Source organism: Octopus sinensis, linkage group LG7 (assembly GCF_006345805.1).
Source record: "Octopus sinensis linkage group LG7, ASM634580v1, whole genome shotgun sequence".
Taxonomy (NCBI): Eukaryota; Metazoa; Mollusca; class Cephalopoda; order Octopoda; family Octopodidae; genus Octopus; species Octopus sinensis.
In genome coordinates, this window is record NC_043003.1 from 15,158,406 (window position 1) to 15,180,622 (window position 22,217).

At 40.2% G+C, this 22,217-nt stretch overlaps 1 protein-coding gene across 7 annotated transcripts in view; it reads right to left on the bottom strand.

The window, feature by feature from the left end:
* LOC115214232 (mis18-binding protein 1) overlaps positions 1 to 22,217 on the bottom strand; it is a 77,679-nt gene that overhangs the window by 46,075 nt on the left and 9,387 nt on the right. For 6 of the 7 annotated variants that reach the window (XM_036504570.1, XM_036504569.1, XM_036504571.1 and 3 more), the window contains exons 5-11: positions 19,069 to 20,138; positions 15,504 to 15,637; positions 14,046 to 14,133; positions 10,840 to 10,901; positions 6,492 to 6,589; positions 3,863 to 4,815; positions 1,437 to 1,582 (exon numbers count right to left, since the gene is read on the bottom strand). In XM_036504570.1, coding sequence (XP_036360463.1) covers positions 1,437 to 1,582; positions 3,863 to 4,815; positions 6,492 to 6,589; positions 10,840 to 10,901; positions 14,046 to 14,133; positions 15,504 to 15,637; positions 19,069 to 20,138 — 2,551 coding nt within the window. The remainder of the gene's footprint in view (positions 1 to 1,436; positions 1,583 to 3,862; positions 4,816 to 6,491; positions 6,590 to 10,839; positions 10,902 to 14,045; positions 14,134 to 15,503; positions 15,638 to 19,068; positions 20,139 to 22,217) is intronic. The other variant, XM_036504572.1, reaches the window with a different exon arrangement.

The following is a 22,217-nucleotide window of genomic DNA, read 5'->3' on the forward strand; positions in this document are numbered from 1 at the left end:
AGGTGCTTTTTATGAGTCACCAGCACAACAGCCTCTTAAGTATCACTGGCACAGGTGCCACTTACATGTCACCAGCATGGTTCCAGGTGTGGCACCTTGGGCAGGTGTCTTCTACTATAGCCTCAGGCCGACCAAAGCCTTGTGAGTGGATTTGGTAGACGGAAACTGAAAGAACCCCGTCGTATATATGTATATATATGTGTGTGTGTGTGTTTGTGTGTCTGTGTTTGTCCCCCCAACAGCACTTGACAACTGATGCTGGTGTGTTTATGTCCCCGTAATCTAGCAGTTCGGCAAAAGAGACTGATAGAATAAGTACTAGACTTACAAAGAATAAGTCCTGGGGTCAATTTGCTCAACTAAAGGCGGTGCTCCAGCATGGCCACAGTCAAATGACTGAAATGGGTAAAAGAGTAAAAGAGTTTTTTTTTTCTATTTGACAGTCTCCATATGGTTATCATTGTTTTGAATACACATTGCTATACGTTTACCCCACTCATCGTCAACTCGTAATACCACATGTGGTGATACGTGTGCAAATGAGTTGGTGATGCGTTCCTTCAAATGATTTTTGCCTTTTATCTTTACGCTATACACCATGCCTTTCAAATGCCCCATCATCATCGTTTAACGTCCGTTCTCCATGCTAGCATGGGTTGGACGGTTCGACCGGGGATCTGGGAAGCCAGGAGGCTGCACCAGGCTCCAGTCTGATCTGGCAGTGTTTCTACAGCTCAATGCCCTTCCTAGCACCAACGACTCCGTGAGTGTAGTGGGTGCTTTTTACATGCCACCGGCACAGGTGCCAGGGGAGGCTGGCAGCGGCAACGATCAGTTGGTGCTTTTTACGTGCCACCGGCGCAGGTATCACAACTACTATTTCCATTTGATATTTATTTCGATGTTGATGTACTTGACTCAATAGGTCTCCTCAAGCACAGCAGGTCACTCTACGATCCAAGGTAAGAACAGGAGATCGTTCTGCAATCCAAAGTACAGGGGTCAGATCAGGGGATCTAGGAGGCCATATAAACTGTTTCTTATAAAAAAATAAATTTTTCCTATGTATGGAGACTTTTGAATCACCCTATAGAGTAGAGTATGTTGTTAGTTATATCTAGAGCACCGTGTTTCAAACCTTTTTGTTGCAACACACTTTATTTATCTCGCAACCCACTGAAGGGACAGGACCCACAGTCTGAAAAACGCTGGTTTATATTCTGCACTTTGCACCCACTTGCATTTCATTCTTTCCTTCATTTTTTTTTTTGCGACCCATTTTATTTATCTCCCAACCCACTGAAGGGACAGGACCCACAGTCTGAAAAACTTTGATTTAGAGCGTAAAAAAAAAAAAGAAAAGAGAAAAAAATGAGAAAGAAAGAAAAAGTTATTGTTGCAGAAAAAAATACTGAGAATTGAGATGAAGAATTTACTTTTTGTCTTAGCAGTCTGTGCTTCTTTTTCTGGTTGTAATCCATGGTTGTAGTACTGGTTCCTGCATTCTGTCGCCGATTTCCCAACCTTTTGGGCAACCTTCGACCAGAACTTTGGATCCAACGCGGATAATTTATTCATGGCTCTGACCGAAAAGAAACAAAAACAAATCTCATTAGTTTGTGTGTGTGTGCGCGTGCGATTCTGTCTTGACATCATGTGCGTGTTGTAAACAAGTATCACAGTCATACAAGGGGTATCAATCGTTTCCAGTCGTCCGTAAAAACATGTCCGGCCAAGGGGAGAATATCAACAGAGGTTGGTGACAGAAAAGACACCCAACTGCAGAAGATCTGCCTTAACGAATTCTGCTTGGCTCATGCATGCATGGAAATGTGGACATTAAGAAATGATGATGATGATGATGATGGTGATGACAACATTTGTGATAATGTTTATGATGATGATAATGATGATGATGGTGGTGAGGTTGATGGTGGTGAGGTTGATGGATTTGTATAAAGGACACACATGCAGACATTTTGCCGTTTATATATATATAGAGATTAAATTCAAATTACAATGAACATAAACAAACAAACGAATTTTGCTTTAGAAGCATTGAGATGTCTTAGAAAGTTAAAGAAGTGATTTTAAAAATACAGGATAATGCTAATAATATAGTCTGAACAGGATAAGCTACCCCTATTTTGTAGAAAAAATTGTTGGCGGCCGGCTCTGAGACTCAAACTCACACCTCCATGATTATGCGTCGCAGTGCTCTAAGCTAAACTGCCCACACCACAAATTCTTCCGCAAATTTAAGATACATAAAAATCTCGCTTTATGAGACGCTATACATTAAATTCAAATTACAATGAACGTAAACAAACAAATGAAGTTTGCTTTAGAAGTGTTATTTCATATTCATCATCATCATTTAACATCCGTTTTCCATGCTAGCACGGGTTGGATGGTACCACGGTATATGAAATTAGATTTCATATACAAATTTCATAAACACAATGCGCTAAATGGTCTTTGTGCTGAATTGTCTTTGCGAAGAATTGGCAGTTTGCACTTGAAGATACATACATCAGGTTTCTAACAGTTCAAAGCATCTCATGGCCAAAGAGGAGATTTATAGACCCATCCTACCCACTTCTACTATTACTGCTCAATGCAGTGTAGGCTTTGCTGGTTACTGCTTTTGTGCCGAACACAAGAACATATATTTTATATTTTAGAGACTTCAGCAGCCTAACAGAGAACAAAGACCACTAGACAACGTTGATGGAGGTAACTGGTTGAGGTTACACACAACATGGAATTGAGGATCTAACAAAGTTAATGGGGGGGGGGCAGAGGTTCCTGTTGCAACATGGTGAAAGGCAAACTCCTTTAGAAATAAACATAGGCACAGGTGTGGCTGTGTGGATAAGAAGCACACTTTGCAACCATGTGGTTTCAGGTTCAGTCCCACTATACGGTCATCATCATCATCATTTAACACGTTTTTCCATGCTAGCATGGGTTGGATGGTTTGACAGGAGCTGGCAAGGTGGAGAGCTGCACCAGGGTCCAATTGTCTGTTTTGGCACGGGTTTTATGGCTGGATGCCCTTCTTTACACCAACCCCTTTATAGAGTGTACTGGGTGCTTCTCACATGGCACCACTGTGGGTGCTTTTTATGTGGCCTTAGCACGGGACAAATTGTCTACTAGTATAGCCCCATGGTGGCCAATGCCTCGTGATTGAATTCAGCAGATGGGAACTGTGGAAGCCTGTCATGTGTGTGTGTGTGTACATTTTCATGTTTGTATTTGTCTCTCCGACACAACTTGACGGCCATTGTTGGTTTGTTGAACACCCATAACACAGTGGTTTGGCAAAAAAGGACTGACAGAATCAGCACCAGACTTTACTGGGGCTGATTTGTTTGACTAAACCCTTCAAGGTGGTGTCCTACCATGGCCACCACCACCACCCAATCAATCATCATCATCGTTTAACGTCCGTTCTCCATGCTAGCATGGGTTGGACGGTTCAACCGGGGATCTGGGAAGCCAGGAGGCTGCACCAGGCTCCAATCTGACCTGGAAGTGTTTCTACAGCTGGATGCCCTTCCTAACGCCAACCACTCTATGAGTGTAGTGGGTGCTTTTTACAAGCCACCGGCACAGGTGCCAGAGGAGGTTGGCAACGGCCATGATCGGATTGGTGCTTTATGTGCCACCGGCACGGAAGCCAGTCAAGGCGGCGCTGGCATCGGCCACGTTCGGATAGTGCTTTTTACATGCCACCGGCACGGAAGCCAGTCTAGGCGGCGCTGGCATCGGCCACGTTCGGATGGTGCTTTTTACGTGCCACCAGCACAGGAAATAAATAAAAGTTGAAAGATAGAATCTAGGCATGATACTTTACCTCCTCATGGTTTTCATCTCTGTGTCGCTCCAAATTCCTTCCTTTTTTTTTTCAGCAGTGGACTTTCTAGATTTAGTACTCGTCTCCTTTGTCTTATTCCGTGAAGACGAATCCCGACCGGGCTTTTTGCTTGGTTTATTTGATTTGGTCACTGATACCGCATCATATTCGGAAGTCGATTCATCATTTGTGCTCCTGGTATTCGCATTTGAACTGGCCCTAACTCTCGTTTTAGTGTTTTTTTTGGAAGGTGATGAGCTTTTCCTGCTTCTACGATTATGTGGTTTCTGTTTTTTCGGAGATACACCTTTGGTCACTGGTACCGCATCATATTCGGAAGTCGATTCATCATTTGTGCTCCTGGTATTCGCATTTGAACTTGCCGAAACTCTTGTTTTAGTGTTTTTTTTGGAAGGTGACGAGCTTTTCCTGCTTCTAGGATTATGTGGTTTCTGTTTTTTCGGAGATACACCTTTTGTTGGGGATAAATGTTTTCTTTTCAATGAAGACTGACGTGTTTTTGAAGGAGATGCAGGTTTCCTTTTTTCCACCCTATTCCTCTTAGGTTTATCCTTATAATCACTATCAGACAAACCACTTTCCTCAGAACTTTCAGAATCCAAAGAAGCTTCAACTGTTTGCTGCTTCTTCATTGTCAACTCCTTGTCCGTTGTCTGTTTCTTATGCTGTGATCGGCTAGAGCCATGCCTGCCCTTAGATTTATCATTTTCCGCGTACCCATTTTGCTGAGGCACATTTTTCGACTTTACAAAATAATTATTTGAGTTCCTAGAGCCGGAAGAATTTTCAATATTATTCAGGTGACAGGTGAATACATTGTTTTTGTCCCTAAATTCCAGAAGTTTTAACAAATCAGTCGCCGTACTCTCCATTTCCGTCAATTCATCGTCGTCGCTGCAATTGGAGATCTCATCTGAGAGAGAACTTTCTTCCTGGGAAAATACAAAGTACGAATAAGAGGTAGTTAGTCAATTGAAGGAAACAGAAACAAACAGACAGTGAAGGAAAATGATAAAAGGTCATGAGAGTAGAGAGAAATCTTTTATTACAGACTAGCAGTATCGCCCGGCGTTGCTCGGGTTTGTAAGGGAAATAACTATATAAGCATTTTTAGAGAGTTATAGCCAAAAAATAGCAAAAAAGTGCATTAAAAATAGAAAAAAAATTTTTTTTTAAATCGTTGACTCATCGTAGACATTTTTAGAGTTACTTCCCTTATATAATAGCGAAAAAATGATGGTAAATGTTTTTTAAAATCGTTGACTCATCGTAGACATTTTTAGAGAGTTACTTCCCTTATATAATAGCGAAAAAATGCATTAAAATGGAAAAAAATTATGGTAAATTTTTTTTTAAATCGTAGACTCATGCTAATACCCAGAAGGGCTCGATATGAATCACGACTATAAGATACCCGGTTTTGGTTAAACTGCACCGCAAAATGTGGGAGTAGTTAGGAATCTAAATCGTAGGAGACAGACACACAACCTCTCTTTTATATATAAAGATATATTTTGAAGTGTCCTGTGGATGTGTGGTAAAATGGTAACTTCTTAAATACATGGTTCTGGGTTCAGTCCCACTGCATGGTAACTTGGACAAATGTCTTCTACAATAATTCCAAGTCAACCAAAGCCTTGCAAGTGGATCTGGTAGACAGTATGTGCGCGTGCGTATGTGTGCATGCGCGTGTATGTGTGTGTGTATATTTCTTTATTGCCCACAGGGGGCTAAACATAGAGGGGACAAACAAGGACAGACAATGGGATTAAGTCAATTACATCGACCCCAGTGCGTAACTGGTATTTATTTAATCAAACCCGAAAGGATGAAAGGCAAAGTCAACCTCGGAAGAATTAAACATTTTGCCTGGTGTGCTAACGTTTCTGCCAGCTTGCTGCCTTATATATAATATATATATATATATATATATATATATATATATATACACACATATATATATATATACACACATATATACATATATATATATACATATATATATATATATATATATATATATCTTCTTTTTCTTTAAGATGCTATGACTGCAAAGACCTGACAAATGAAGTAAGTTCATGACTCGCAGGATGGCCTGCTATGCTTACCTTGGATCGTAGGGCAACCTGCTGTACTTGAGGAGACCTACTGAGTCAAGTCAATCAACATCAAAATAAAAATCAAATGGAAATTGTAGTTGTGATATCCGTGCCGGTGGCATGTTAAAAGCACCAACCGATCATGGCCGTTGCCAGCCTCCTCTGGCCCCTGTGCTTTATTATTATTATTATTATTATTATTATTATTATTATTATTATAAAAATAATAATAATAATAATAATATTTCTCAATTTGTCGAAATATTTTGTGTTTTGGAGAAGTATAACCAGTTTATTGCAGATAAATTTTATATGGTCCCACAAGGGCCATATGGTGTTTGGTTGAGAACTATTGATTTAGATCCCTTTAAAACAAGAACTTTGTATCGTAGAACTAGGGACAGCCACAGATGGGTTGATATGAAAAGTTTTAAATGTGAACGGCTCCTAATTTATATACAGAGTTGAAAGTGTGTTGTATAGGCAGAACCATTGATAGGGACACTTACTTGCAAAGGTTTTTCAGAAGGTATGTCATTCTCAGCTGAGGTAGAAGCTGTTTCAGGTGTAGGGGTCTTATTTTCAATAGCTTTCAAATTTTTGGCCACTGAAAGAAGTATATTTAATCACAACAATTATGAATAAAGAATTATACAATTATGTAAATTTACTGTAATGGGGATAAAAAAAAAGTTAGAAGGAACTTGCTTCCAAGTTCTGTTTGTGCATTATGCTTTTAACCCTTTTGATACCAACCCGCCTGAAACTGGCTCTGTAGTATAAATGCCTTGTTTTTAAAAGTTTTGAATTAAAATCTTTCAACAAACCTTAGTCACAATTTGTATTCCTAACACTAGCTTAAAGATAACTAAGATATTTTACTAAATTCTTTGTTACATTTAAAATTAATTGAAAGGAACACAAAGCATCTCAACAAAAATATGGTAACAAAAGGGTTAAAATATATAATAGAGAAACAATTTTTAACCCTTTTGATACCAACCTGGCTGAAATCACCTCTGGCTCTGAGTACAAATGTCTTGTTTTCATAAGTTCTGAATTAAAATCTTCCACCAAGCCTTAGTCACATTTTATGTTCCTAACACCGGCTTAATGATAACTAAGTTATTTTACTAAATTCTTTGTTATATTTAAAATTAATTGAAAGAAACACAGTGTCTCAACAAAAATATGGTAACAAAAGGGTTAAAATATATAATAGAGAAACAATTCTTAACCCTTTTGATACCAACCTGGCTGAAACCGGCTCTGGCTCTGTGGTACAAATGCCTTGTTTTTAAAAGTTCTGAATTAAAATCTTCCACCAAACCTTAGTCACAATTTATGTTCCTAACACTAGCTTAATGATATCTAAGCTATTTTACTAAATTCTTTGTTATATTTAAAATTAACTGAAAGAAACACAGTGTCTCAACAAAAATATGGTAACAAAAGGGTTAAAATATATAATAAAGAAACAATTCTTAACCCTTTTGATACCAAACTAGCTGAAACCGACTCTGGCTTTGTAATACAAATGTCTTGATTTCATAAGTTCTGAATTAAAATCTTCCACCAAGCCTTAGTCACATTTTATGTTCCTAACACCGGCTTAATGATAACTAAGTTATTTTACTAAATTCTTTGTTATATTTAAAATTAATTGAAAGAAACACAGTGTCTCAACAAAAATATGGTAACAAAAGGGTTAAAATATATAATAGAGAAACAATTCTTAACCCTTTTGATATCAACCTGGCTGAAACCGGCTCTGGCTCTGTGGTACAAATGCCTTGTTTTTAAAAGTTCTGAATTAAAATCTTTCAACAAACCTTAGTCACAATTTGTATTCCTAACACTAGCTTAATGATATCTAAGCTATTTTACTAAATTCTTTGTTATATTTAAAATTAATTGAAAGAAACACAGTGTCTCAACAGAAATACGGTAACAAAAAGGTTAAAATATATAATAAAGAAACAATTCTTAACCCTTTTGATACCAAACTAGCTGAAACCGACTCTGGCTTTGTAATACAAATGTCTTGATTTCATAAGTTCTGAATTAAAATTTTTCAACAAACTTTAACCACAATTAATGTTCCTAATACTAGCTTAAAAGATAACTAAGTTATTTTGATAAATTCTTTGTTACATTTAAAATTAATTGAAAGGAACCCAGAGCACCTCAACAGAAATATGGTAACAAAAGGGTTAAGTAAAGACTGGCAAAACTGAAGTGGCAACACCAGCAAGGAAAATGGATGTTGAACAACGACAATGATATGTGGATATAGGTGCAAGCATGGCTGTGTGGTAAGAAGCTTGCTTCCCAACTACATGGTTCTAGGTTCAGTCCTACTGTGTGGCACCTTGGGCAAGTGTCTTCTACTATAGCCTCAGGCCAACCAAAACCTTGTAAGTGGATTTGGCAGAAGGAAACTGAAAGAAGCCCATCATATATATATATATATTTATGTGTGTGTCTTTGTGCTTATGTTTGTCCCCCCTACCACCCTGCTTGAGAACTGGTGTTGGTGTGTTTACATCCCTGTAGTTTAGCAGTTCAGCAAAAGGAGCTGATAGACTAAATACCAGGCTTAGTAAAAATAAGTCCTGGGATTGATTCATTTGATTAAAATAATCAAGGTGGTGCTCCAGCATGACCTCAGTCTAGTGACTGAAACAAGTAAAAGATTTTGTGTGTGTGTGTGTGCATGAGTGTTTGTGTCTCTTAGTCATGATATTGCATGGTAGTTGTAAACGAGGGTCAACATCGTTTAAGCCGTGTCAGTCATTTCCCATTTTCCAAAAGAACTTTTCTGGTCATGGGAAAATACTGGTTTTCAATTTTGGCACAAGGACAGCAGTATTGGAGGAGGGGGTGTGGAGTCATCATCATCATCATCATCATCATCATTTAACGCCCGCTTTCCATGCTGGAATGGGTTGGACGATTTGACTGAGGACTAGCGAACAAGATGGCTACACCAGGCTCCAATCTGATCTGGCAGAGTTTCTACAGCTGGTTGCCCTTCCTAATGCCAACCACTCCAGGAGTGTATTGGGTGCTTTTATGTGCCTCCGGCACGAGGGCCAGTCAGGCGGTACTGGTAACGGCCACGCTCAAGTAGTGTTTTTTACGTGATCAACTCCAGTGCTGAACCGGTACTTATTTTATCGACCCCAAAAGGGACGAAAGGCAAAATTGAACTCAGCGGTGTTTTGAACTCAGGCAGCGAGCTGACAGAAACGTTAACACGCCGGGCGAAATGCTTAGCGGTATTTCGTCTGCCGCTACATTCTGAGTTCAAATTCCGCCGAGGTCGACTTTGCCTGTCATCCTTTCAGGGTCAATTATATAAGTACCAGTTACGCACTGGGGTCAATATAATCAACTTAATTCGTTTGTCTGTCATTGTTTGTCCTCTCTCTGTTTAGTCCCTTGTGGGTAGTAAAGAAATTAGTATTTCGTCTGCCGCTATGTTCTGAGTTCAAATTCCGCCGAGATCGACTTTGCCTTCCTTCCTTTCGGGGTCAATTAAATAAGTACCAGTTACACGCTGGCGTCGATATAATCAACTTAATCTGTTTGTCTGTCCTTGTTTGTCCGCTCTGTGTTTAGCCCCTTGTAGGTAGCAAAGAAATAGGTATTTTGAACTCAGAACATATAGATGAGAACAGAGGAAATGACAAGGGACCGAGAGATGTGGCGATTTGTTGTACTTGATAAGATACATCAAGCTAAGTAAAACTGCTGTCTTCCACACATACAGGCAGGCCTTTTCAGGTCCCTGTGCCACTTAAAAAGCACCCATGTTGGTGCTGCGTTGACACACCCATGCTGATGACATGTAAATAGCTCCTAACACATTCTGCTAAGTGGTTGGTGTTAGGAAGGGCATCCAGCTGTAGAAACAATGCCAAATCAGACTGGAGTCTGGTGCAGCTCCCCAACTTACCAGTTTCCAGTCAAACAGTCCAACCCATGCCAGCATGAAAAGCAGACATTAAATGATGATGATGATGATGATGAACATCAAAACAAAATGCAGCAAATTTTGTAATCCCCAGAATATTTAGCGCATATATATATATATATATATACATACATATACCCTTTTACTCTTTTACTTGTTTCAGTCATTTGACTGCAGCCATGCTGGAGCACCACCTTTAGTCGAGCAAATCAACCCCGGGACTTATTCTTTGTAAGCCTAGTACTTATTCTATCGGTCTCTTTTGCCGAACCGCTAAGTGACGGGGACGTAAGCATACCAGCATCGGTTGTCAAGCAATGCTAGGGGGACAAACACAGACACACACATATATACATGACAGGCTTCTTTCAGTTTCCGTCTACCAAATCCACCCACAAGGCATTGGTCGGCCCGGGGCTATAGTAGAAGACACTTGCCCAAGATGCCACATAGTGGGACTGAACCCGGAACCATGTGGTTGGTTAGCAAGCTACTTACCACACAGCCACTCCTGCGCCTATAATAATAATATATAATAATAATAATAATATAATAATAATAATAATAATAATAATACAGTCTCTTATGGGTGAGACACCATCCCACATGTTGTGTTGCATCAATTTTGCAGTTTGGGTCCCATCAGGAATGTCTAACCAGATGGGTGTATAACAACATGACAGCCAAAACGTAGGATTTTAGAGAGGCACAATCTTTTATGTATAAACAGTCCAACCCATGCCAGCATGAAAAGCAGACATTAAATGATGATGATGATGAACGTCAAAACAAAATGCTGCCAACAATTCTGCTGTCTTGCTGCCTTTTAGCGAAGCAATAATAATAATAATATTTTTAAGAAAACGCAAAAGACACACCTCTATCATGGAGTTTTCTTGGTCTTTCTTCATCAAGCTTTTGGTTTTTCTCAGTGGTTTTACTAGAAAAAAATTATAACAGACTCTAATTACATAGCTGTAAATAATAATTTCTTCAACTGTTCACAAAAACAAAACAAGGTTATAAAAAAAAACTGGAAAAATAAAATAAATTAACTGATGCCAACCAATAATTATAGAGATAAGGGAACACCAAAACATACTCTTTTACTCTTTTATTTGTTTCAGTCATGTGACTGTGGCCATGCTGGAGCACCGCCTTTTGGTCGAGCAAATCGACCCCAGGACTTATTCTTTGTAAGCCTAGTACTTATTCTATCGGTCTCTTTTGCTGAACCGCTAAGTTACGGGGACGTAAACACACCAATATCGGTTGTCAAGCAATGTTGGGGGTACAAACACAGACACACAAACATATACACACACTTATATACATATAAACGACGGGCTTCTTTCAGTTTCCGTCTACCAAATCCACTCACAAGGCTTTGGTTGGCCCAAGGCTATAGTAGAAGACACTTGCCCAAGGTGCCACGCAGTGGGACTGAACCCGGAACCATGTGGTTCGTAAGCAAGCTACTTACCACACAGCCACTCCTACACCTATACTTATTAAATAATGATGTGAAAGGAAGTTTTTATGGATGAAAATAATAAAACAAAAGCTATAGCCATGTGTGTGTGTATGGATGTGTGTATGTATGAATGTGTTTATATGAGTGAGTAAACAAACAAAAGAAAGTAGCATTCAATACATTTGGTAGGTGTTACATCATCATCATCATCATCATGCTGGCAAGGGTTGGATGGTTCGACTGGGGTCTGGGAAACCATGGAGGATGCACAAGGCTCCAGTCTGATCTGGTAGTGTTTCTACAGCTGGATGCCCTTTCTAACGCCAACCACTCCGTGAGTGTAGTGGGTGCTTTTTACGTGCCACCGGCACAGGGGCCAGACGAGGCTGGCAACGGCCACGATCGGATTGGTGCATTTCACGTGCCACTGGCACTGGCATCGGCCACGATTCGGATGGTGCTTTTTACGTGCCACCGGCAAGGAAGCCAGTCGGGGCGACGCTGGCATCGTGGGTGCTTTTTACGTGCCACCTGCACAGAGGCCAGGGGAGGCTGGAAAACAGCCACGATCGGTTGGTGCTTTTTACATGTCACCAGCACGAATGCCAGTCAAGGGGGGCTTGATTCAATTCCACATGATGCAAGAAGCATTTGATGTGATGGGTATGTCCTATGCACCCACAAGTATTTAAGTTATGTGGTGCTAAATCAAACTTATTAGATATCTATGTCTATTTATCTTCTATTTATTAGCCTGTCTGTCTGTTTATCTAAGTATCTAATTCTGTTTATCTATCTATCTGTATATATAAATTCAAATATTAAGGGTGAAAAATTATGCTAGGCCACTGGTTTTAAATTGATATTAATCAAATTAATATTCAATTTTTCACCCTTATTATTTAAACTTAAATAACCATGTTCTCTAACTGGCAAAATTCACTGCAGAGAATTATTTTCTGCTGAATTATTTCCGGCATTTTGCGTGCCAAAACAAAGACTTTTGAAATATAACCCCAAATGTAATTGGTAGAACTATATGCATGTTCAATCTCATGTGGACGTCTCGTGTATAGTTCTGCAAATAATATTTTGCTATGACGATCACACTGATGAATTGCGGACATTTCCGCAAATATTACATAAGTGGTAACAATGAAACTGGGTTTGCGATTAATCTTTATATTTTGTATCCTTTCATTTGTCTTGCTTGCTTACGTTCTGGCATTTGCTGAATTTTCTTGAGAACACTCTTTTCTTAGTGGTCAGACCATATGGGGTCTACATCTAGCATAATGGATGTCCACTTAGTGGTTATACCTCTTCTATATATCAGTGTATGTATATATATATATATATATATATATATAGTACAAAGTAAGTACAGTGTAACCCACTAAGAGATAGTATTTATCCCATATACTGTTGGTAAGGTACCCAGATTCTTAATACATAAATGTTTTTAATTGCAATGCAATTAACTCATTTATTTTATTAAACGGCTGAAGGTAAAGAAATATTTTACCGTAAATTTATAATACAAATACGAAAATGGAGAAACAAATTTAGTTTGTTCATCAACTTTCGGATATTATAATGTTGGTCACAATGCGCTTTGCATTGTTTTAGCCTTTGAATGATACCACCCCTTTGGCTGAGTGATTAGGCCAATTTTCCCCCTGATCGAAGGAGGGGCTCGAGCCACATGAAATGAAGTGTTTTGCTCAAGAACATAACATGCCCCCTGGTCTGCGAATTAAACCTATGATCTAGCAATCATGAGTGTAACCCCACCTAACCACAAAGCCAGATGCCTTCACCACATTACATTCATTCAACAAAATGAGGAATAAATAATCCAAAATTATAATATCCGAAAGTTAATGAACAAACTAAATTTGTTTCTCCATTTTCTTATTTGTATTATATATATATATATATATACAGAGAGAGAGCTGCAGGAGTGTCTGTGTAAGAAGCAAGTAAAAGAGTGCTGGTGTTAGGAAGGGCATCCAACTGTAAAAACTATGCCAAACAGACTTCACTGGAGCTGGTGTTGCATGAAAGGTACCCAGTCCACTCTGTAAAGTGGTTGGGCATTAGGAAGGGTGTCCAGCCGTGAAAACTATGCAAAACAGACCTCACCAGTGCTGGTGCTATGTGTAAAGTATCCAGTCCACTCTGTAAAGTGGTTGGCGTTTGGAGGGGCATCCAGCTGTAAAAACTATGCCAAATAGAAACTCTCTGGTGTTGGTGCCATTAAAAAGCACTCAGCTTACTCTTTGGAGTGGTTGGCATTAGGAAGGGCATCCGGCTGCGAAAACCATGCCAAAACAGACAGTGGAACTTGGTGCAGTCCTCTGGCTGGCCAGCTCCTGTTAAACTGTCCAACCCATACCAACATGGAAAACGGATGTTAACTGATGATGATGATGATGAGGATGGTGGTGGTGGTGGTGGTGGTGGTGGTGGTGGTGGTGGTGGTGGTGGTGACAACATGCAAATTTATGAATTTTCCATTCTGCTTTAGTCACATTTATTCATTCAGTCACTTGGGCACTGAACCTAAAAGGTTAGCAACAGAGCTTGCAAATTATAGTGCAAACCTACCTGTTTGATGGAAGGTTTCTTTGCAGAAGAGACTTCCAGTTGATAGGGAAGCCGTTCTTAAAATAATTAATTATATCCTGAGTATAACCTGGAGAAAGAAAAGAAGATGATACAATTAATGGAAAGAAAGTCTTAGATTTTAGATTTTCTCCCTCAAAAAAATCTTGACAAAGAAGTAGTCGACTGTTTCTGATGTGAATAAAAGAACAGTTATATTTGATGTGTGTGTGTGTGTGTGTAATGTATAAGTAGTTAAAGGAGCACTCCGTCGGTTATGATGACATGGGTCCCAGCTGATCCGATCAACAGAACAGCTTGCTTGAGAAATTAACGTGCATGTGGCTGAGCACTCCACAGACATGTGTATCCTTAATGTAGTTCACGGGGAGATTCATCGTGACACAGAGTGTGACAAGGCTGCCCTTTGAAATACAGGTACAACAGAAACAGGAAAAAAGGGTGAGAGAAAGTTGAGGTGAGAGAGTACAGCAGGGTTCGCCATCACCCCCTGCTGGAGCCTCGTGGAGCTTTAGGTGCTTTCGTTCAATAAACACTCACAATGCCTGGTCTTGGGATTGAAACCACGATCCTATGACCATGAGTCTGCTACCCTAACCACGATCAACAGAACAGCTTGCTTGAGAAATTAACGTGCAAATGGCTGAGCACTCCACAGACATGTGTACCCTTAAGGTAGTTCTCAGGGAGACTCTGTGTGACACAAGAGTGTGACAAAGCTGACCCTTCGAAATACAGGTACTACTCATTTTTGCCAGCTGAGTGGACAGGAGCAACATGAAATAAAAACAAGAATTCAGATGGTGCAATTGTTTAATTTTAGAATGACCTTGTAGGGTAGGTGTGAGAGACCAGCTCAAAAATTTAATACTTATTTATTCCCATTGTCTTGACGTAACCTTGCATTCTCTTGTAACTTTGAGACTTCAGAAGATGTGATTGTTTGATTTTGGAATGACATTGTAGGGTAGGTATGACAGGCCTGATCTAGCCAGTTTAAATGTTAAAGTGTTGCAAAATTAAAACCTATTTCTTTACTACCCACAAGGGGCTAAACACAGAGAGGACAAACAAGGACAGACAAACGGATCAAGTCGATTATATCGACCCCAGTGCGTAACTGGTACTTATTTAATTGACCCCGAAAGGATGAAAGGCAAAAGTCGACCTCGGAGGAATTTGAACTCAGAACATAGACGAAATACTGCTAAGCATTTCGCCCGGCGTGCTAACGTTTCTGCCATCTTGCCGCCATAGTGTTGCAAAATTAAAACCGTAAGGTGGATATGAGAGGCCGTATCTCGTCAGTTTAAGTACTAAAGGATTACAAAATTAAAACTAACAACCTCCCATGTTAATCTCCATCCTAATGAAATGCTCCTTCCCAATCAAAAATTACATAGATGCAAATTATTAGATACACAAAACATTTTATCAAACCTTTGCTTAACATTGCAGATTTATATGGTGATCCTGATATAATACAGTTTGTTCCTGACTGTGTCTCCAATACATAGTTTTCGATTCGCCTTACAACGGGGGTGCTTCTCCAGAATGTATTTGGGCTGCCGTCCCTAAAAGAAAAATTAACATGCAAACCAATGAAGAAATCTCTAAGCTGTCAAGCTACTAAAAATCTCACAAAATCTCTACCTAATCACAACCCGCCAAATAAACCTTGTTTTTTTTAAAGCATTAAAACATTCTGCCTTTGTTTTAGTTAATTTTTAAAATAATGAAGAATTTAGTAAATTAAGTTTGTCATTCTTATTGAAATCGAAATCAATCAAAAAGTCAATGGAAATTGTAGTTGTGATACCGGTGCCGGTGGCACGTAAAAAGATCCATCCGAACGTGGCCGTTGCCAGCCTCGCCTGGCACCTGTGCTGGTGGCACGTAAAAAGCACCCACTACACTTACAGAGTGGTTGGTATTAGGAAGGGCATCCAGCTGTAGAAACACTGCCAGATCAGACTGGAGTCTGGCGCAGCCTCCTGGCTTCCCAGACTCCAGTCGAACCGTCCAACCCATGCTAGCATGGAAAATAGACGTTAAAACGACGATGATGATTCTTAAGACAGTGTTACAAACATAAATAAACATGAACTTTTCGTAGAAGGTTTTTAATTTAGCTCAATTAAAAACAATGTTTGTAACACAAAACCAAACGAGCTGGTATCAAAATGATTAAATAAGGAAGAGCACATTGGATCATGTAGTTCTAGATGCACTGTGTCAAAAAAAGAAAAGAAAAAGAAAATAGAAAGAAGGGTCTTGGCTGGAATACCGTTGATCGTAAATTTGCTTGATCAGGTCCAACCTGGGGCTAAATAACATCACTGGTATAATTTCAAATATTTTGTCTAGCTGTAAAAAAATCTTTGCTTCCCAACCACATGGTTCAGGTTTCAGTCCCACTGCATGACACCTTAGGCATCTTCTACTATAGTCCCAGGCTAACCAAGGCCTTGTGAATGGATTTGGCAGACAGAAACTGAAAGAAGCCTGCTGCATTATACACAAGTATGCATGCCTGTATGTATGTATATATATATGTATGTATACATGTGTGCCTTTATGTATGTTTGCCCAAAACTACTACCAGCACCACTTGATAACCAGTGTTGGTTTGTTTACATTCCTGTAACATTGCAATTCGACAAAAGATTGATAGAATAACTACCAGGTCTAAAAATAAGGACTGGGGTTGATTTGTTTGACTAAACCCTTCAAGGCAGTGCTCCAGCATTGCCACAGTCCAATAACTGAAACAAGTAATAAAAAAAATTGGGACCTTTGGAAATATGCTGTGCTTGAGAAGACTCGGCAAGCTCAAGTGAGACCATAACCTGGTGGCCTATGCCAGGGGTGTAAACCAGCCCACTTATGCGTACCTTTCCTTCATTGGACACTAAACTCTGCTTGCGAAGACCTGTTGAGGCAAGTGAAATTGAAATCGAAATTAAATTCGACGACTGGCATCCGTCATGCATGGTGCTATTTTCGTTCCACTGGCATGGGAGCCAATCAGGTGGCACTGGCATCAGCCACGTTTGGAATAATGATAATCCTTCCTACTATACGCACAAGGCCTGAAATTGTGTGGAGGGGATAAGTCAATTACGTCGACCCCAGTATTTCACTGGTACATAATTTATTGACCCAGAATGAATGAAAAGCAAAGTCAACCTCAGCAGAATTTGAACTCGGTACCGTAAAGATGCCACTAAGCATTTTGCTTGGTGTGCTAATGACTCTACCAGCCCACCACCTTTATAATAGAGTACCATACGAGTGTGATCGTTGCCAGAGCAAAAACTGGCCTCCGTGCCGGTGGCATGTAAAAAAACACCATTCAAGCGTGGCCGTTATCTGCGTCGCATTACTGGCACTTGTACTGGTGGCACATGAAAAAACATTTGAGCGAGATCGTTGCGAGTGCTGCTTGACTGATTCCTGTGCAGGTGGCACATAAAAAGGCACCATTTGAACATGACCGTTGCCAGTACCGCCTGACTGGCCCTCATGCCGGTGGCATGTAAAAGCACCCACTACACTCTCGAAGTGGTTGGCGTTAGGAAGGGCATCTAACTGTAGAAACTCTGCCAGATCAGATTGGAGTCTGGTGCAGCCATCTGGTTCGCCAGACCTCAGTCAAACCGTCCAATCCATGCTAGCATGAAAAGTGGATATTAAACGATGATGATGAAATAAACAAGGTGAAGAGAAGACTCGTCAAGCCAAGTGAAATTGTCGTCATGGCCAATGTTAATGTCATGTAACTGGCACACAAAAAGCACCACCATCATCATCATCATCGTTTAATGTCTGTTTTCCATGCTAGCATGGGTTGGATGGTTCGACCAGGGTCTGGGAAGCCAGGAGGCTGCACTAGGCTCCAGTGTGATCTGGCAGTGTATCTACAGCTGGATGCCCTTCCTAACGCCAACCACTCCATGAGTGTAGTGGGTGCTTTTTACGTGCCAGGGGAGGCTGGCAGCATCCACGATCAGTTGGTACTTTTTACGTGCCACCGGCACAGAAGCCAGTTAAGGCAGCGCTGGCATCGATCATTTAACATCCATGTTCTATGCTAGCTTGGATTAGACAGTTTGACAAGATCTGATGGGTCCAAGGACTGCATTCTGCTTCAGTGCCTCTCCAGGGTGAGCAGCAACTTCTCTGCAACTAGAGGTCACAACTCCATTATTATGGACATGTGATTAGAATGCCATAGGAAAGAATTGCAAGATAGATTCCTCAAGTTAAGCCAATGGGCAGGCGACTGAGGGGTAGTCCAAGAATGAGGTGGTAGGGTAATATCCATAGTGTCAGATGGTCATATTTGGGAATCTAGCTTGAAAGCGTAATGATGGGTTGCTGTTGTAGGATTCTATGGCGGCGCCTAAGGACTTTGCCCCGCATGCCTTTCCAGGAGTAGTGTGCAGAGAAAACTGATGGATGAATGAAAACCTAGCTTCAGCAAAACCTAAACAGATTTAAAAATATACAGGTATATATGGCCAGGGGTGTAGCACATGTAATCCAATGACCCAGTACACCATATAATAAGTACAAATATCAGAGAAAACTGATGGATGGATGGTAACCTAGCTTCAGCAAAACCTAAAACAAACAAAAAAAATATATACTTCCAAGAGCATGATACATGTAATCCAATGACTCAGTACACCATATAATAAGTACAAATAGCAGAGAAAACTGATGGATGGATGAAAACCTAGCTTCAGCAAAACCTAAAACAAACAAAAAAAATATATACTTCCAAGAGCATGATACATGTAATCCAATGACCCAGTACACCATATAATAAGTACAAATAGCAGAGAAAACTGATGGATGGATGAAAACCTAGCTTCAGCAAAACCTAAAACAAACAAAAAAAATATATACTTCCAAGAGCATGATACATGTAATCCAATGACCCAGTACACCATATAATAAGTACAAATAGCAGATAAAGATATTTCAAAATGACACTTACTTAATATGACCTTTGATAAAAATTTCATTTTTGTCTTCGTAAGCAATCCATTTGTCTAAAAATCGTTCAACGGTGGTGGATTTTGGAAGCGGCTTTGATGGGGATTTAGATTTTGGCACAGATGACTGTTCTTTCTGTTCAGTTCTCAATGATCTTCTTACAGGTATCTGTAATTTTGTATTAGGTTTTGTTGTTAAAGTTTCAGACTTTTGTGCTTTGGGGTCAGGTTTTTTTACATGTGGTACTTTTTGTCTTTTAGGATTTGGTTCAGCTAGCGATTTGATCGGACTACTTCTCTTCCTTTTATTACTAACGGCAGGATCTTCAGAAGAAGAAGTTTCTGAACTGGCGGTTGACTCGGAATTGTATTTACCTTTCTGATTAGCAGCAAAAGACCTCAGCTTCTGCTTCTGAATGTCACTTACCATTTCATGTGATTGCATGCTTTGTACTAAATTTTTCTTTTGTGGTGGTCGTTTGTGCAAATCTTTTGCATCTTTCGTGGCTTGTGGTGATCTGTGTTTGGTCTTTTTGGCATCATCAGAAGCCCTTTGTTTCTTTGGACTTGTCTTGCCTGATTTTCTCACATCTTTTACCAACACACGAGGCTGTAAGTTTGTCACTAAATCTCTTGCTTGTGACCTCAAGTTATGCTTGCTAGTTTCGCTTAAATGCTTCTCTAATCTTTTGGCGTCATGTTGGTGAATTCTGAAAGATGGATTATTTTTTGGTGGCGGCATCTTAAAGGAAGAAATCTTAGCAGGTGATTTCTTTCTCAAGACAGATGGCGATTCCTGATGTGGTGATAAAGTTGGCTTCTTTGAAACAACCCTCGTGGTATGGTTGCCAACATTATGACTGTTAGATACATTTCTCCAGCTACTGTGGTTAGTTTGAAAACTGGACATATGTGACTGGTTCTGTGAGAAAGACATGGACTTCTTTGCAACCTCTTGGCGCCAGCCCATATCAAACGTTTTATTTTTGACTGAAGAGAAGAGATCTACTCTTGCAGACGACAAGTTTAAATCAGGTCGATTCGAAAGATATCTCTTATGAATAATTGGACCCTACAAAGATAAACAGACAAATAAATGTCTTTTGTTTTAAATGTGTGACCCTGTAATATTTAAAGGATATTAAATACAGGGTAATTCAAAATGAATGGTACAAACAGGAAACATACATGTGAGTTATTTACATTATTTACATTAGACAGATATTTGTCCTCACCCTCCAGCCTTCTTCAGGTGTCTTGAGGAAATTTCCAACCTGAGTTCTCATTCCAAAGGTATTTTTCGATGTTGTTATTATTATTGTTATTATTATTATTATTATTATTATTATTCAGGTCATTGCTTGGAATCGAACTCGGAATATGGTGTAGTGGTTAAGCGCGCGGGCTACTAACCCCAAGATTCCGAGTTCGATTCCAATAATAATAATAATAATAACATCGAAAAATACCTTAGGAATGAGAACCCAGGTCCGAAATTTCCCCCAAGACACCTGAAGAAGGCTGGAGGCTATATCAGCCGAAACACTGTGTTAACAACAAACAAGATGGTTAGAGCAGCAGACTCGCGGTCAAGGGATCGCAGGTTCAAATCTCAGACCAGGCAATGTGTATGTTTATGAGCGAAACACCTAAGCTCCACACAGCTCCAGCAGAAGGTAATGGTGAAACTTCTGCTGACTCTTTCACCACAACTTTCTCTCACTCTTTTCTCCTGCATCCTGCAGCTCACCTGCGTCCCGTCCAGGTGGGGAAACCTATACGCCAAGGAAACCAGGCCTTATGAGCCAGGCATGGCTCGAGAAGGAACAAACAATATTGATGAGAAGATATTCTCGCCTATAAATCACAGCCTGCCCACAAACTGGCAAAAAACATACCTTGTGTATGTGTGTTTGATACTGTCTGTATTCCTCGTGCTGCTTTTCATTCATATATATACATACAGTGGAGGCGCAATGGCCCAGTGGTTAGGGCAGTGGACTCGCGGTCGTAGGATCACGGTTTCGATTCCCAGACCGGGCGTTGTGAGTGTTTATTGAGTGAAAACACCTAAAAGCTCCACGAGGTTCTGGCAGGGGGTGGTGATCCCTGCTGTACTCTTTCACCACTCTTTCTCTCACTCTTTCGTCTGTCGGCCTGCTCGCTTAGCCAGCGGGGTGGCGTCATTCGAAGGCTAAAGCAATGTGAACGCATTGTGACCAGCGATGTGTAGCAACATCTGATGGTCTGGTTGGTCACGTGATATATACATACACATCCAGCTGTAGAAACGAAGCTAAAACAGTCGATGGATCCTGGTGTGGCTCCTGGCCTTGTCTGTTCCTACCAAGCCATCTAACCCATACCAGCATGGAAAACGGTTTCTACAGCTGGATGTGTGTGTGTATGTGTGTGCATATATATATATATATATATATATATATTCTTTTATTTGTTTCAGTCATTTGACTGTGACCATGCTGCAGCACCACTTTTGGTTGAACAAATCGACCCCAGGACTCTTTCTTTGCAAGCCTAGTACTTATTATATCAGTCCCTTTTGCTGAACCACTAAGTTACAGGGACATAAACACACCAGCATCGTTTGTCAAGCGATGGTGGGGGGGGGGACAAACACAGACACCCAAACACACACACGACAGGCTTCTTTCAGTTTCTGTCTACCAAATCCACTCACAAGGCTATGGTCGGCCCGAAGCTATAGTAGAAGACACTCACCCAGGGTGCTATGCAGTGGGACTAAATAATTAATAAAAAAAAAGAGAAAAACACAACAAGAAGGCTGTGTGTTAAGTAGCTTGCTAACCAACCACAAGGTTCCGGGTTCAGTCCCACTGCGTGGCATCTTGGGCAAGTGTCTTCTGCTATAGCCCCGCGCCGACCAATGCCTTGTGAGTGGATCTGGGAGACGGAAACTGAAAGAAGTCTGTCGTATATATGTATATGTATATATATATATATATATATATATATATATATATATATATATATATATATATATATGTATGTGTGTGTATTTGTGTGTCTGTGTTTGTCCCCATAGCATTGCTTGACAACCGATGTGGGTGTGTTTACGTCCCCGTCACTTAGGGGTTCGGCAAAAGAGACCGATAGAATAAGTACAGGGCTT